We start from the raw sequence: 12,067 nt of genomic DNA on the forward strand, positions 1-12,067 counted from the left end.
CAGGAGCAGATAGAATGTGGCAACATTGACCGGCCTAGAGACCTTCCATACTCGGTAGCTTCCGCAGCGCGTCAAGACTCCAGAGCGTGCGCCTCAGATTGACTCCCTTTAAGCTTCTTTTCCCCACTTGCACCCATTGAGCATCATTTTCACTCTCTTTTCGACCACCATCTGCTCCCCATGAGCTCACTGTCGTCCCCACCACCCTCGCCGCTCTTCGCGCGCTCAGCGTCGAATAGCTCGTCGGGCAGCGCACACATGCCGCTCGGCGTCTCCAACGTCGCCAACCTGCTCGTCAAGATGCGGCGGCACCGCAAGAAGGCCAAGGAGCACCACATCGAGTCGTCCTCGGGCGACGGGCCCCTCACGCATCCCAGCCTCGCCGGGGAGAACGTCGTGTCGGTGCGGAAGGTGCCGTTGGAGGAGCACCAGACGTTCGTCTGCCGCGATGGTGTTGACGCGGCAAAGCTCGTCCGCGCGGTTAGAGGTCTCCTCTACCAGAAGGCGTTGGAGGTCGGTGCGAATGTGTTGGTTGATGAACAGTGCGTAGTAGCAGTTTTGTTTGCTCTTTTGGAGGCACTGACCGTTGCAAACGCCAACTAGGTGGACTTGCACAATTTGTGGACCCAGGCATCGGTCCGACGGGACGTTCCGAGTCTATGTGAGTACCAATCCATTCTCCCCCTCCCCCCTGGCTTTTTGAGAGAGTGGTATATATGTGGTTCTTGGCCTGCATGAAGCTTCCTCTGCATTATCGCTTGATTGTCGGAAGTCGGCGAGCGTCTTCTTGGACAACATGTGTCTTCCGCGTTATGTCTTGCAGGCGCAATCGTGGCTCCAACACACGTGGCTCCCCCCCTCTCCTTCCCTTCCTCTTTCTCGCAGAAAGGCAGCGAACTGTGATGCTGACTCCTCGTACAGGTTACTTACAATGCCTGCGCAGCGCGCTCAGATAGACCCGACCCCCAGCACCCAGTTGCGCTCCAAAACGCAAAGGGTGTCCCGGGCCTGATGACCATCCTCAACAGGCTGGACTGAGTGTCGTTCCGCTTCCCTCTCGATCCCCATTCTGGCTCCATCATTCGAGCATTGCCCTTCTCTTCTGTCGGAATTATGTCCCTACGATCATTCGCTCTTCCGTTTCACCCACTCTCACGCCGGACATTGACGGACGTTGTACACCTAACGGAACGGAATACGGTAGTAACCCACCCTACATCCTAATCGCTCCATTGTACCACCATCATTTGCATACGAGTTTCGTAATCCCTATAAGACGTCCGTGTACATCATTCGAGACCTCTACAGCATACATTGAAAGTAAATACAGAACCCCACGTTCGTTCGCCGTTGTACCTATTGTTATAGAATTGCGTTTGTACTCCGTATCCACGTGTGCAGTGTTGACTTCATGACGTTCCGACATATTTCTTTACAACATCGCCAAGAACGGCATCGGCGTATCATGTCGAGCCGTGTCATGCTTATCCGTGCACTAGGTATGTCTTCCCTCATATCCGGTGTGATAGTCTCACGATTTCTCTCCCGCATGTGGGTCGCACAGGGATCAAGTGCATACGCGAATGGACGCGTCGGCATGTCCTCCGATCCTGAAGCAACACGAGCGAAGTCTCCTTGTTGGTCGTTCGAGTGATGGAGCCGGTTGTTGCCCCAATTGCCGACCAGACTTCGACTTCGACCTCACAGTAGCAGAAGTCAACTCAGAGGTGGAGAAGGGGATTAGACGGGAGTGCCACAAAGATAATCTATCCGCGTCTCGCTTTCCATTCTCGTTCCCGCGAGCCACCGCCTCGTCTCAGGCCGCTAACCACCTGTTGGTCTGGTCTCTCGACAATCCTCACCCCGATCTCTTGCTGTCTTCGCACATGGAATTCTTGGGTATCCACACTAAGTTGAACATTCCTGCACTCCATCACTGGGATCTCTTCATCAGTCGTCGTAACCATGGTTTAGCTATACTGTTCAATATTTTCCGCTGTTCGGTACTAGGGTACAGTATCTTTGCAAAGAGAGGAAAGGGAGCAACCTCGCGTGCTCGTAAAGCCACCGTTCCATTTTGAGCTCCTTGCGAGTGGCACAATCACAGCGGTCAGGTTTCCAAGGCAATACCTTACAGAACTTATGCCACGGTAGCTCCTATGCGGTGTCATAGAAGTTTAGTCCTGTTCATCGCGGACGCTGCATCATTGGCCAAATGAGGAGTTGACTGTTAAGCTCAAGGTTAGGCGTTTGGTAATGCCTCCGAGCGCAACACGCGTTATACATGCACCGCATTTGCTGTTATCACGATTATGATTTTCATGATGACCATGGATGGATCGCTGAGACACCACATTCACTGCGTTGCGCTTATGTAGTACGAACGGTGCGCCGGCGGAGAATCTGGTGTAAGGATTTTTGAGGCTGACAGGTATACTTCACAGATGTGGCTTCTGGACACATGGGCGATCGACCTGCTCTGGGTTTCCGATGCAACTGAAGAACGTTATGCCATCCTCTCGCATGTTTGGGAAAACGATATCGGTGAAGATACATTCCAGGTAAGTCCACAGCATACTGAGCCACGTCAGATAGGTGGCTGAGTTGATACATAGGATGTTCAGCGTATCAGGAAGGACATCCGCAATGAGATGTTCCGTGGAGGCGATCGTAACTCATCATCATACCGGAATGACCAAAGGTTTCGCAAGAAGACTCGAGACTTCTGCGCGTTCGCCCACGCGCAAGGACATCGTTATGTCTGGATGGACACCTGCTGTATCAACCGGTCAAACACCGCAGAGCTGTCCGACTCAATCAACGCGATGTACGAGTGGTACGCGCAGGCCGACGTGTGCTACGTCTACATGTGGGACGTCACGTCAATGGAGGACCCTCGCATGGGCGTGTCCACATTCCGGAGGTCCCGGTGGTTCACCAGGAGCTGGACGCTGCAGGAGCTGATCGCGCCGAGTAATGTCGTCTTCCTGTCGAAGAGATGGGAGGTGCTGGGAACGAAGGAGTCCTTCGTCGACCTTGTCGAAGAGATCACCGCAGTGCCTGCGGACGTCCTACTGCACCGCACGCCGCTCGACTCAATCAGCGTTGCTCGCCGGATGTCGTGGGCTGCCCCCCGCAGAGCGACACTCGTAGAGGACGAGGCGTATTCGCTCTTGGGTCTCTTCGGAATCAACATGCCTGCGATATACGGGGTCGGAAGACAGGCCTTCATCCGGCTGCAGCAGCAGATCTTCGCCAGGAACCCGGAGCATAGCATCTTTGCATGGGGCGGGATCCTCGAGTGGGAGAGCATCACGTATGCGAGGTGGGAGCTCCCTTCGACTCGGACCAGCACCGACGCGCGGCCTGAGCCACAACTGTTTGCAGACAGACCGGCTGAGTTTGGCCGCAGCTCGAGCGCGTTTTCTGCAATCAGCATCGATATGCTCGCCGAGCGCATAGGGATCGGGATCCTAGAGGGGTCAGCTCTCACTCCTGCCCCACTTACCTTGACAGACACCGGAGTCCGTGCGAGGTTGCCACTCCTCTGCTTCCGGGTATACGACAAGCGTACCCGATACACGCGTCTGTATTACCTGGCAATTCTGGCCTGTGAAGACCAGGCGGGACGTCTGATGGCTCTAGTTCTCTGCGACCAAGGCGGCCGCGAGTTCTCCGTCGATAGGCTATGGCAGTTCAGGACGTTGTACCTCGATTGGGAGGTGCGCGTCGTGGCACTGCCGATGTCGACCATTCTAAATGCAGGCGTGGTGTCGATTGTGGACCTCCACATATTGCAGTCACCAAGGAGGACACCTCTGACACATGGGCCCGTACGGTGACGATGCTCGGCGGTATTCTCGGGTTCTCACGTCTGGCTCCGGGCTCGGTGCCAGTGCGGGCTGGAAACAAAGTTCGGCTTATTGTGAGTGCTTTCTCAAGTAGTTACAGGACGCTCACGAGCTGATGAGGGCTCCAGGGCGTGCGTGCAGCAGGAGCTTCCAGCCGGGCCAGGTTAATACCCGCGAGATATAGTTCATTCGACACATACTCAGCTGGTAACCTCGGGATCGAACTCTCCGTGAAAAAAAGTTTTCATAGTAGCTTTTTCTGGTTACGAACCTGTATCCCGCACCAGAAGTCCGCTGCGGTAGCTGAGCCATTCAAGTAGTATCAGACATGACCTCGAGAGTATCGCGACGTACCAGAAAATATCAACTTTTGGGTGTTTTGACGCAATTTTTTCGTACACTTTCTCACTTCTTCAGTAGTCGGTATTGTTCAGAACAAGAGCAATGGGAGGAGACAAAAAGCCGTCGCCATCGAAGTCGCGAGGATGCAATTCCGTCTGAGCGCCAAAGGCCATCTATACGCGAGTTAATTAGGCCTCGATTACATAAGCCGTCCCTCGAAATCCGTGATCTTTTTCTCGACGTGCTCGACGTCGTCTTGCATCCTCTCCGCGTCGTGCCCGACAGTGAGCTCGTCGTCGACGCGGTATATACCTCCCCCGACGCGCGTCTCAGGACCATCCGAACCCCGGACTCCCTACTTTCCTTTCGTTCTCGTGCTGCTCTCGCCATGTCCGACTACAACAGCCCGCCGCCGGAACCGCGTCCGCAGCCCCATCCGTACCTCCACGACCCGCTGCTGTACATCTCGAACCTCCCGCCGTTCGTGAGAGACGAAGATCTTGCGATTGCGTTGCAGACATGTGCGCCGTTCAGGCCGAATATCACGCGGGATGGGTCGAACAGGCCGCTGTCGGGGACGATCGAGTTTAAGTTCCTCGAGAAGGGTGAGTGTCTGCTCTGATCTCTGATGTGGAACGTGTCTCTCGATTGTCGGATGCTGGTGCCTTCAAATGCAGTGGGATTCACTGGTTGTGAGGGTCATGTCGCGCTGCTGCAAGACAGGTTGGACGAGGGTCGCCTACAATTGTGGCGGGGCCCGGGACTACTTGGATCATGCCACTGCCGTGCTCATTCGTGATGCGTCTATGTCTCAACTCTCATGCAGCGCATCTGGACACTCGTACGTGCATCCGAGGAACCCAGGCTTTCTCCAGGTTGCCGGTTGCACCGACGCGCACCGACGCGCACTTGAGGTGCACTCCGCATTCTTGCTCATAGCCCAACGCGAAGGTGTGACTGTTGATATGGGGACGTGTTGGAGGGTTTCGTTGCAGATTCTTCATGTTACCCAGAACGACTTGCAGCAACTCTCTGCGTCCCTGCTTGCTTTGACTCCAGGCAACGGTGCGGGCAAGCTTGTCCTCTAGTAGCTTGTCCCTCGTCCTCCCTTCAGGCACCACAATGCACATAAGAGCCTTCGTTGCATTGCGCTTCCATTCGTAGCCATGAACTTTCCATGATACCGATGCTGCATGTCATGCTCCCCACGCTCATTCATCGTGCTGCGTGTCTTGCACAAGTGTGGCATTGCCGCCGGTGAGCCCCGTCGGACTTGTCACGGAATCATCAGTTTCCGAGGGATGAGCCGCATACCATGCCCAGAGTCCTTGCTTCAAGTGGTTTTCATGCGTAGGCTCGTGTCAGACACAGCGAGCGCATTCCAATCAAGGGTTGGCCTCCACAAATGCTTGCTCCCAGGACCCAGGGAAGAAGTTGACCTGGATAGTCCCGACGGAATGTGTTTCCCAGCATAATTCCTCTCTTCCCTCCGTATGCTTGCCACGATGCACTGCAGGATGTATTGACTAGTCTTCACAGCGGAGAAGGCGCTTGCGACTCTTCAGGGCCGCCCAATTCCAGGATTACAACAGAACGTTCTCCTTACACTCTCACCATATCCCTCCACTACTCCACCAACCCCTCTTCCTCCACCGAATGCATCACCGCGACTCGTGAAACAGCTTCCTCCTGGGTTTACGGACTCGCAGCTCTACGACTTGTTCCGTCCGTTCGGTGCTCTGGCGTCTGTGCGGACGCAAGCTCCTTTCGGCAAGGATACTGGCGTAGTCGAGTTTTGGAGAGAAGAGGATGCACGGGAGGCGGAAGACACGATGCACTGTGCTGATGTCGAAGGCCAGAACATCGTCGTGCAAGTATACCAACCCCGACGCGCGGGCGCTGCTATCGCCAGCGAGTTCAGCCCTAATGCTCCCTCTTTCGTCCCTACGGGCTCTGTGTTCCCGTACCCTGCTCAGGTATGTCGCTGGAGATGCCGTTGTCGGACGGGCTGCAATATTTATTACTGTAGTACTCTCCTCCCCGCCCCGCACCATACGGTCGTCCTCCCGTCTTCATTCATGGCCCCGGACAGCAAGTTCAGTTGGCCCCCGTGTCGGGCCCGGGATCCACCAGCCACAGTGGCCTCATTGATCCGTGCAATCTCTTCATCAAAGTAAGCATAGCATATTGACTTCGATTACGTGTGAGATGCTCACGACGCGGGCAGAACCTTGATACGTCTATCGACTCGAACGGGCTGTTCTCGCACTTCCGTCAGGTACGTACAGGAATATTTCGTGCACATACCCACAGTACTCACTATCTCACGCTGCTGCAGTACGGACAAATTGTCAGGTTGGTCACGTTCTTGAGTGGTGTTTCGTGACAGCTTTTCTGACCATCTGCAGCGCACGTGTTATGCGTAACGAACAGGGAGAGAGTCGCGGCTTTGGTTTTGTGTCCTACCAGACTCCGGACCAGGGTGAGGTTTCTTTCATTCGCCTGGATGAGGGGCACTTTCTCATCGCACCATCCGCATAGCCGCTGCCGCAATGAACGCGATGAATGGCGTCACAATCGGATCGAAACAACTTGTTGTTCGCTTGCACGAGCCTAAGCAACTCCGCCAAGAGAAGCTCGCTCAACGCTTTGGCGGCCACAACGGTCACCCTCGCAGCAGTAGCGGTGCAACGAGCCCAACTGCAAGTGAAGCAGGCGAGAGTTATGCTGGATGGCCTAGCCCAAGCAGCCACCCTGCTGTCCTCGGTTCACCGGTCATGAGTGTCCACGAGCGATCAGACAACAGGGCACGACGCAGCTCCGGCAGCTTCTACCATGTAGGTCCTTTTGATATATGTGAATCGATTCAGTCACTCATTTTCCATGCAAGGCTGCTCTCGCGGGTACGCTGAACTTGCCAATGCGTTATGACGACCTGTCCGCACTTTCGCCCGTGGTCCGCAAGGAGGTCCTGACGGGTGAGCTGAGCAGGCGTCTCAAGAACATGGATGTTGTCTCTGGGGATGACTTGGATTCTGTCGTGAATGCTCTCGTCGGGCTCTCTCTGAGCGAGGTCGTGCAGGGTATTCAAGACCCTACGAAGCTCGCGGAGCAAATCCAGACCGCGAAGAAGTCGTTGGGTCTCCCGCAGTCCTCGAAGTCACCGTCCCCTTCTCCCGCCGCGTCGCAGGACTCGCGGCTGCTCGATATCGGTGCGCCCAACGCTACCGCCTCCGCCCCTGACCACCCTTCTACGCCGCTGTCGATGCCCGCCACGCTCTCAACACCGCCAAGGACGGAGTCTCCATCTGGGTCTCTCGGACCGCAATCAGAGCGCGACCGCATGTTCGCTGCAGTATCGAAACTCGAGTCTTCTCAAGTCGCGGATCTCACCGATCTGCTCATGTCGTTGCCTAAGCGAGAGCGCGCGATGTGCTTGTTCAATGTCGAGGTTCTCCGTGCCAAGATCGCCGACGCGAAGCTCGTCCTTGAGGTTGACGACACCGAGGAGCAAACCCCTGCCGTATCGACTGTCCCGGTTCCGCAGACACCGCAGCAGCGCAAGGCGTCGTCATTCGACTCGCCGCAGACGCCAGACCTGTCTTCTCGCGGACCAAGTGCGGCTGCGAGTCCCACTCCCGCGACCCCCAGTGCGCCGTCTGGAGGCGCACAGGTGTACACCATCGCATCATTGGCGCGTCTGCCGGCATCCGAGATCATTAGACTCGCGAACTCGTCCTCTGCAACCGGCCTTCCTCTTCCCAAGCCGGATCCGATGGTTGTGAAGGCCACGGACGAGTTCATTGACGGCCTGCTCAACAAACCTATCAGCCAGCAGAAGCAACAGCTGGGTGATAAGCTGTACGTGTGGTTGCCTCTGTTATTTACCACAGGCTCAGACTGATGTGTCGCTGCAGGTGGCGTGTCGTGAAGGCGTTTGGGATCAAAGGCGCGGTAAGTTTGTTAACGACGTCTATCCCATCCCGTCCTTATGCTGATCTCGTTCACAGCCCAAGATCACCATCGCGCTTCTGGACCAGGACGACCTTCGTCCTCTCGCGCACTTGATGAACAGCTACCCCACCGTGCTCAAGGAGAAGGCCCTCCTTGTCCAAGCCTCGCAAAGCAAGTAATGCAAGTCAAAGCAGCTGTCGTCTCCTCTATATCCATAGTGTCTTGTTCTACCGCCTTTCCTCCACTCTACTGGCATACCAATCAGGAGCAGTCGCGCAGTGATGCGTTGACGCCAATATCGTTGAATATAGTTCCCTGCTACATATCCCCAATCTTCACGATCTATCTCTCTCCCTCTCCATCTGCTCTGCGACGCCTCGTGCGCGCCAGACGATGTTCACTTGATTCCCGCATTGATTTCCGTAATTCTGCATCGCGCCTTGCTCTCCGTCCCTCTGTCACGCCCACTTGCCCACAGTCCCTCGACCGTCTAATGGAATGTCTCCCGTCCCTGTCCCTGACCCCCGTCCCCGATACACATGACACGTTGCCATTGCGCCGCTGCTTGTTTTACCCTGCCACGTTCTCTCCCCTTCACGTACAATCTTGTTACGACCTTTCATGACCCACTGCACTTTACCTTTTTTTCATCTACCCTTCTCCCGTACCCACTACCGCTGTACCTGCGACCCCGAAGAATGAAGAACAACGTGGTTGTCGCATGTTTGGAGGATGGCCCTCGGGACTGTTTCAGGATGGCTACGGTGCGATGTTCCTCTGTACAATCTCCAGACTGCCCGCGATCGTAGTGCTCTCACTGATTCACAGCAGTCCACCGCATCGCCCGGTTGTCTGAGGTGCAGGAAGATAAGTCTGAACGAGACACGAGGAGTGTCATGCATTGCTTCGAAATGAATTCGAGGGACGCCGAATGGACTTCCCGTCGGATCTGCACAGCCATAGTTGTACGAACACCGGTATTTGGGTCTCCGTCCCGCTCTATGCTCTCTCTCTCTCTCATCCTACTTGCTTCGACGACGATGCAAGGTGAGCAAGCGTCCGTAATCCCTGGGCGGTGATGGCTCATGCATGCGTTTTAGATGTGGTTACTGGATACCCATACGTTCAAGCTGCATTGGTGCCACAACCCGGAGAAAGAGTGCTATGCCATCCTCTCGCACGTCTGGAACCGCGCTGGGGAGCAGACCTTCCAGGTGCGTCGGCTAGCACCCGCGATGAGCCCTATGGCCAATTTTCTCCTGCAGGACCTTCGACAGATCCATGCGGACATCAACGAGTCGCCCGCTTCACATCGCGCCCCGGAGACCCAGCCCTCCCTCTGGAACGACGTGAGATTTTCCGTGAAGCTGAGATGCTTCTGCGCGCTCGCCCGGAACCACGGCTACCGATATGGTTGGCTGGACGCGTGCTGCATCGATAAGACAAGCAGCGCTGAACTGTCAGAAGCAATCAATTCCATGTACGAATGGTACCTCCGCTCAGACATCTGCTTCGCTCTTCTGTACGACGTCGACGAGGCGGACGATCCCTACGCTCAGCGCTCCTCATTCCGAAAGAGCGAGTGGTTCAAGAGAGGATGGACACTCCAGGAGCTCATCGCGCCCCGGGAGGTGGTATTCTGCTCACGGAATTGGTGTCCTTTGGGCACGAAGCGCAGCCTCGGGTCTGTCATCGAGCAGGCCACAGGAATCGATACTGCCATCCTGTTGCACGAGCAGAGCCTAGAATCTGTGAGCGTTGCTCGCAAGATGTCATGGGCCTCCTTTCGCAAGACGACGAGGGTCGAGGATGAAGCCTACTCGCTCATGGGTCTGTTCGGTATCTACATGCCGACCATCTACGGAGAAGGATCGAATGCCTTCCTGCGTCTCCAGGAAGAGATCATCCAACGTATCCCGGACCAGAGCATCTTCGCCTGGGGCTGTCGCACGCTACAAGATGAAGCGTCGTCGTCTGGTCGCGCTCCTATGGTTGCTGCTGATCTCTCGCATTCTCCTAGTCTCTTGGCTCCAAGCCCCGCCTCCTTCTCCTATTCCCAACACTTCACCTGCATATCCTTTCAAGATCTGGGAAAGCTCATTGGTCGCCCGCATTTGGGTCCGACGGAAAATTCCATCACAAGTCACGGAGTTCGCATGCGGGTCCCTCTCATTCCATTCCCGCTCGACATGCAAGTGGCCAATGGCGACAGTTATGTCCTCGCACTGCTCGCTTGCTTGGACGAAAACGCGCGCATCGTTGCTCTAGTTCTATCGCGTGGTACGCAGGACAATGACCAGTACCATGTCACGCAGCTCACATCCGGGCTGGCCAAGTTTCGTTGTGTTACGCTGAGCTTAGTCGGATGGTCAAATAGCTCGCTGCAGGTCACAGACGTCTACCTGTCCTATGCCCGACGAACGTTGCAATCCAGCGAACTAGACTCGCCGCTCACGCGCTTCCATCTGTCACTAGACACGCATCCTCAAGCACAGTGCCTGCTGTTCCTCACCCCCTGGGCTGCGGCACGTCTGGCCAAATCCAGTTTCTTCTCCAGTGTGGATGTCGCGCGTCCCATGATCATTGCAGATGGCTGCGCCGACAGCGCTACTCTGTGGAGTCATAGTGACAACAGGCTCTTTTACATCCACGTTCGCGCTCAGACGTCCTGCCCAAGGCCAGAGTCCCCCGACAATGCCGGGACCCTCCATACATACATCAGCATGCTCGTGACTTCGGATTCTTCTCCTCCCCTTCCGGGAGACCTCGCCGATATCCCGTGGCAGACTTGTGGATGGAGGCAAATGATGCACTACCGGAGAGTTGACGGCACTACTTCTCTCGTGGAAAAGGCTAGAGAGAGCTTCGAACAGGGAAACGGGGACGTGATCATTCTGGAGTTGCATGAGTGGTTCCCGTTGATGACGGATCGCTGGAGGGGTCTAACCCGGGCAAGCCCATGGAGCGCCGCATGCATTTGCTCTTTGGATGTTCATATTGCACTACAGCCCGAGGATGAGGAAGAATGATATATCATTGCACAGGAGCTACAAGTGACGATCAAAGATACCGTGATTACTGAGATACCTTGAATGCGTCGCCGAAGTCAATATCCTGTTCATGATGCCGCTCAGATACAAGCAGACAGTCGCCGCTATTGTGTGTGGGTCGAAGCGCGAGAGAGATCTGTGTGCGGCCGGGGGCATCTAGAGGGGAGCATGCAGTTTAGGCAGCTGTCTGAACATGGGCTCACCACCACAACGATACCCAGAGTAGCAGAGTAACGATGAACCGAGTACTGGTACAAGACGACACCGAAAGCTGATTCAGGTAAGGACGCATGGTAAAATAAATCTCAAAACATTGACCCACTTCGGAAGTTTTCAGGGAAGGGTCGCATCCCAGAAAGATGCAGGAAGCTGGTGTAGGCAGCATCGCGAAGGAGAGCGTGTAGGCGGGGTTTGAAAGTCCGGGTATAATCGATGAGCATGTTGGCTTGAAAAAGTGGCATAGGATCGTCTCGGAACATGTTGAACCTTGGAGTAACGACTTAAGAGTTAGTAGAACGCAAGAGCAGCGGATGGGGAACACACGAGGGAGGGGTGAGATTTGTCCGCCGACTCCTGGACTCACCCCTTTTATACATTCCTCACTGCTGTATTCAGTCGCCCCTGAATAGAACCGACATTCGCGCTACTGTGCCAGTATGCATGGCCCTCATTCGTGCCTTGTAATTGCGTCACCCACGACGCGCTTTGAATTTCACTCTCTTTTCTAGTGTGGATGTCGCGCGGGATCCAATGATCCTTCTGCCCCGTGACAACGATTACCTCTGGAGCTAGGCTCGCCTTTAGTTACCGGTACCTTAAACCAGAAGCTGCGGAAGCTGGTACTACTTGATATGGGGGAGGGGGAAAAGT

The 12,067-nt window shown here is 55.4% G+C and overlaps 3 protein-coding genes across 4 annotated transcripts; all 3 read left to right on the forward strand.

Moving 5' to 3' along the window:
- Positions 1–112: 112 nt before the first annotated feature.
- Positions 113–4,068, forward strand: L226DRAFT_612584 (uncharacterized protein). 2 transcript variants are annotated; one of them, XM_067686408.1, is made up of 5 exons: positions 113–542; positions 604–661; positions 2,445–2,561; positions 2,616–3,925; positions 3,980–4,068. In XM_067686408.1, the coding sequence occupies exons 1-4, from the start codon at positions 181–183 to the stop codon at positions 3,840–3,842; spliced, it is 1,764 nt and encodes a 587-aa protein (XP_067536132.1). In that variant the 5' UTR covers positions 113–180; the 3' UTR covers positions 3,843–3,925; positions 3,980–4,068. The 2 variants fall into 2 exon arrangements, with proteins under 2 accessions (XP_067536132.1, XP_067536133.1); XM_067686409.1 differs by lacking the exons at positions 113–542; positions 604–661 and adding an exon at positions 2,349–2,386.
- A 513-nt stretch (positions 4,069–4,581) lies between these two features.
- On the forward strand, positions 4,582–8,326 carry L226DRAFT_570575 (uncharacterized protein; the record flags this gene model as incomplete). The annotated part of the gene is made up of 10 exons (XM_067684450.1): positions 4,582–4,798; positions 5,733–6,169; positions 6,223–6,366; positions 6,421–6,471; positions 6,532–6,548; positions 6,602–6,675; positions 6,735–7,030; positions 7,084–8,054; positions 8,111–8,147; positions 8,204–8,326. The coding sequence occupies 10 exons, from the start codon at positions 4,582–4,584 to the stop codon at positions 8,324–8,326; spliced, it is 2,367 nt and encodes a 788-aa protein (XP_067536134.1).
- Positions 8,327–9,182: 856 nt separating this feature from the next.
- Positions 9,183–11,606, forward strand: L226DRAFT_485780 (uncharacterized protein). Its single transcript, XM_067677128.1, has 4 exons — positions 9,183–9,194; positions 9,248–9,361; positions 9,413–11,477; positions 11,535–11,606. Exons 2-3 carry the CDS (start codon positions 9,248–9,250, stop codon positions 11,174–11,176), a joined length of 1,878 nt encoding a protein of 625 aa, XP_067536135.1. The 5' UTR covers positions 9,183–9,194; the 3' UTR covers positions 11,177–11,477; positions 11,535–11,606.
- Positions 11,607–12,067: the final 461 nt, after the last annotated feature.

This window comes from Lentinus tigrinus, assembly GCF_003813185.1.
Source record: "Lentinus tigrinus ALCF2SS1-7 unplaced genomic scaffold L226scaffold_10, whole genome shotgun sequence".
NCBI classification, from domain to species: Eukaryota; Fungi; Basidiomycota; class Agaricomycetes; order Polyporales; family Polyporaceae; genus Lentinus; species Lentinus tigrinus.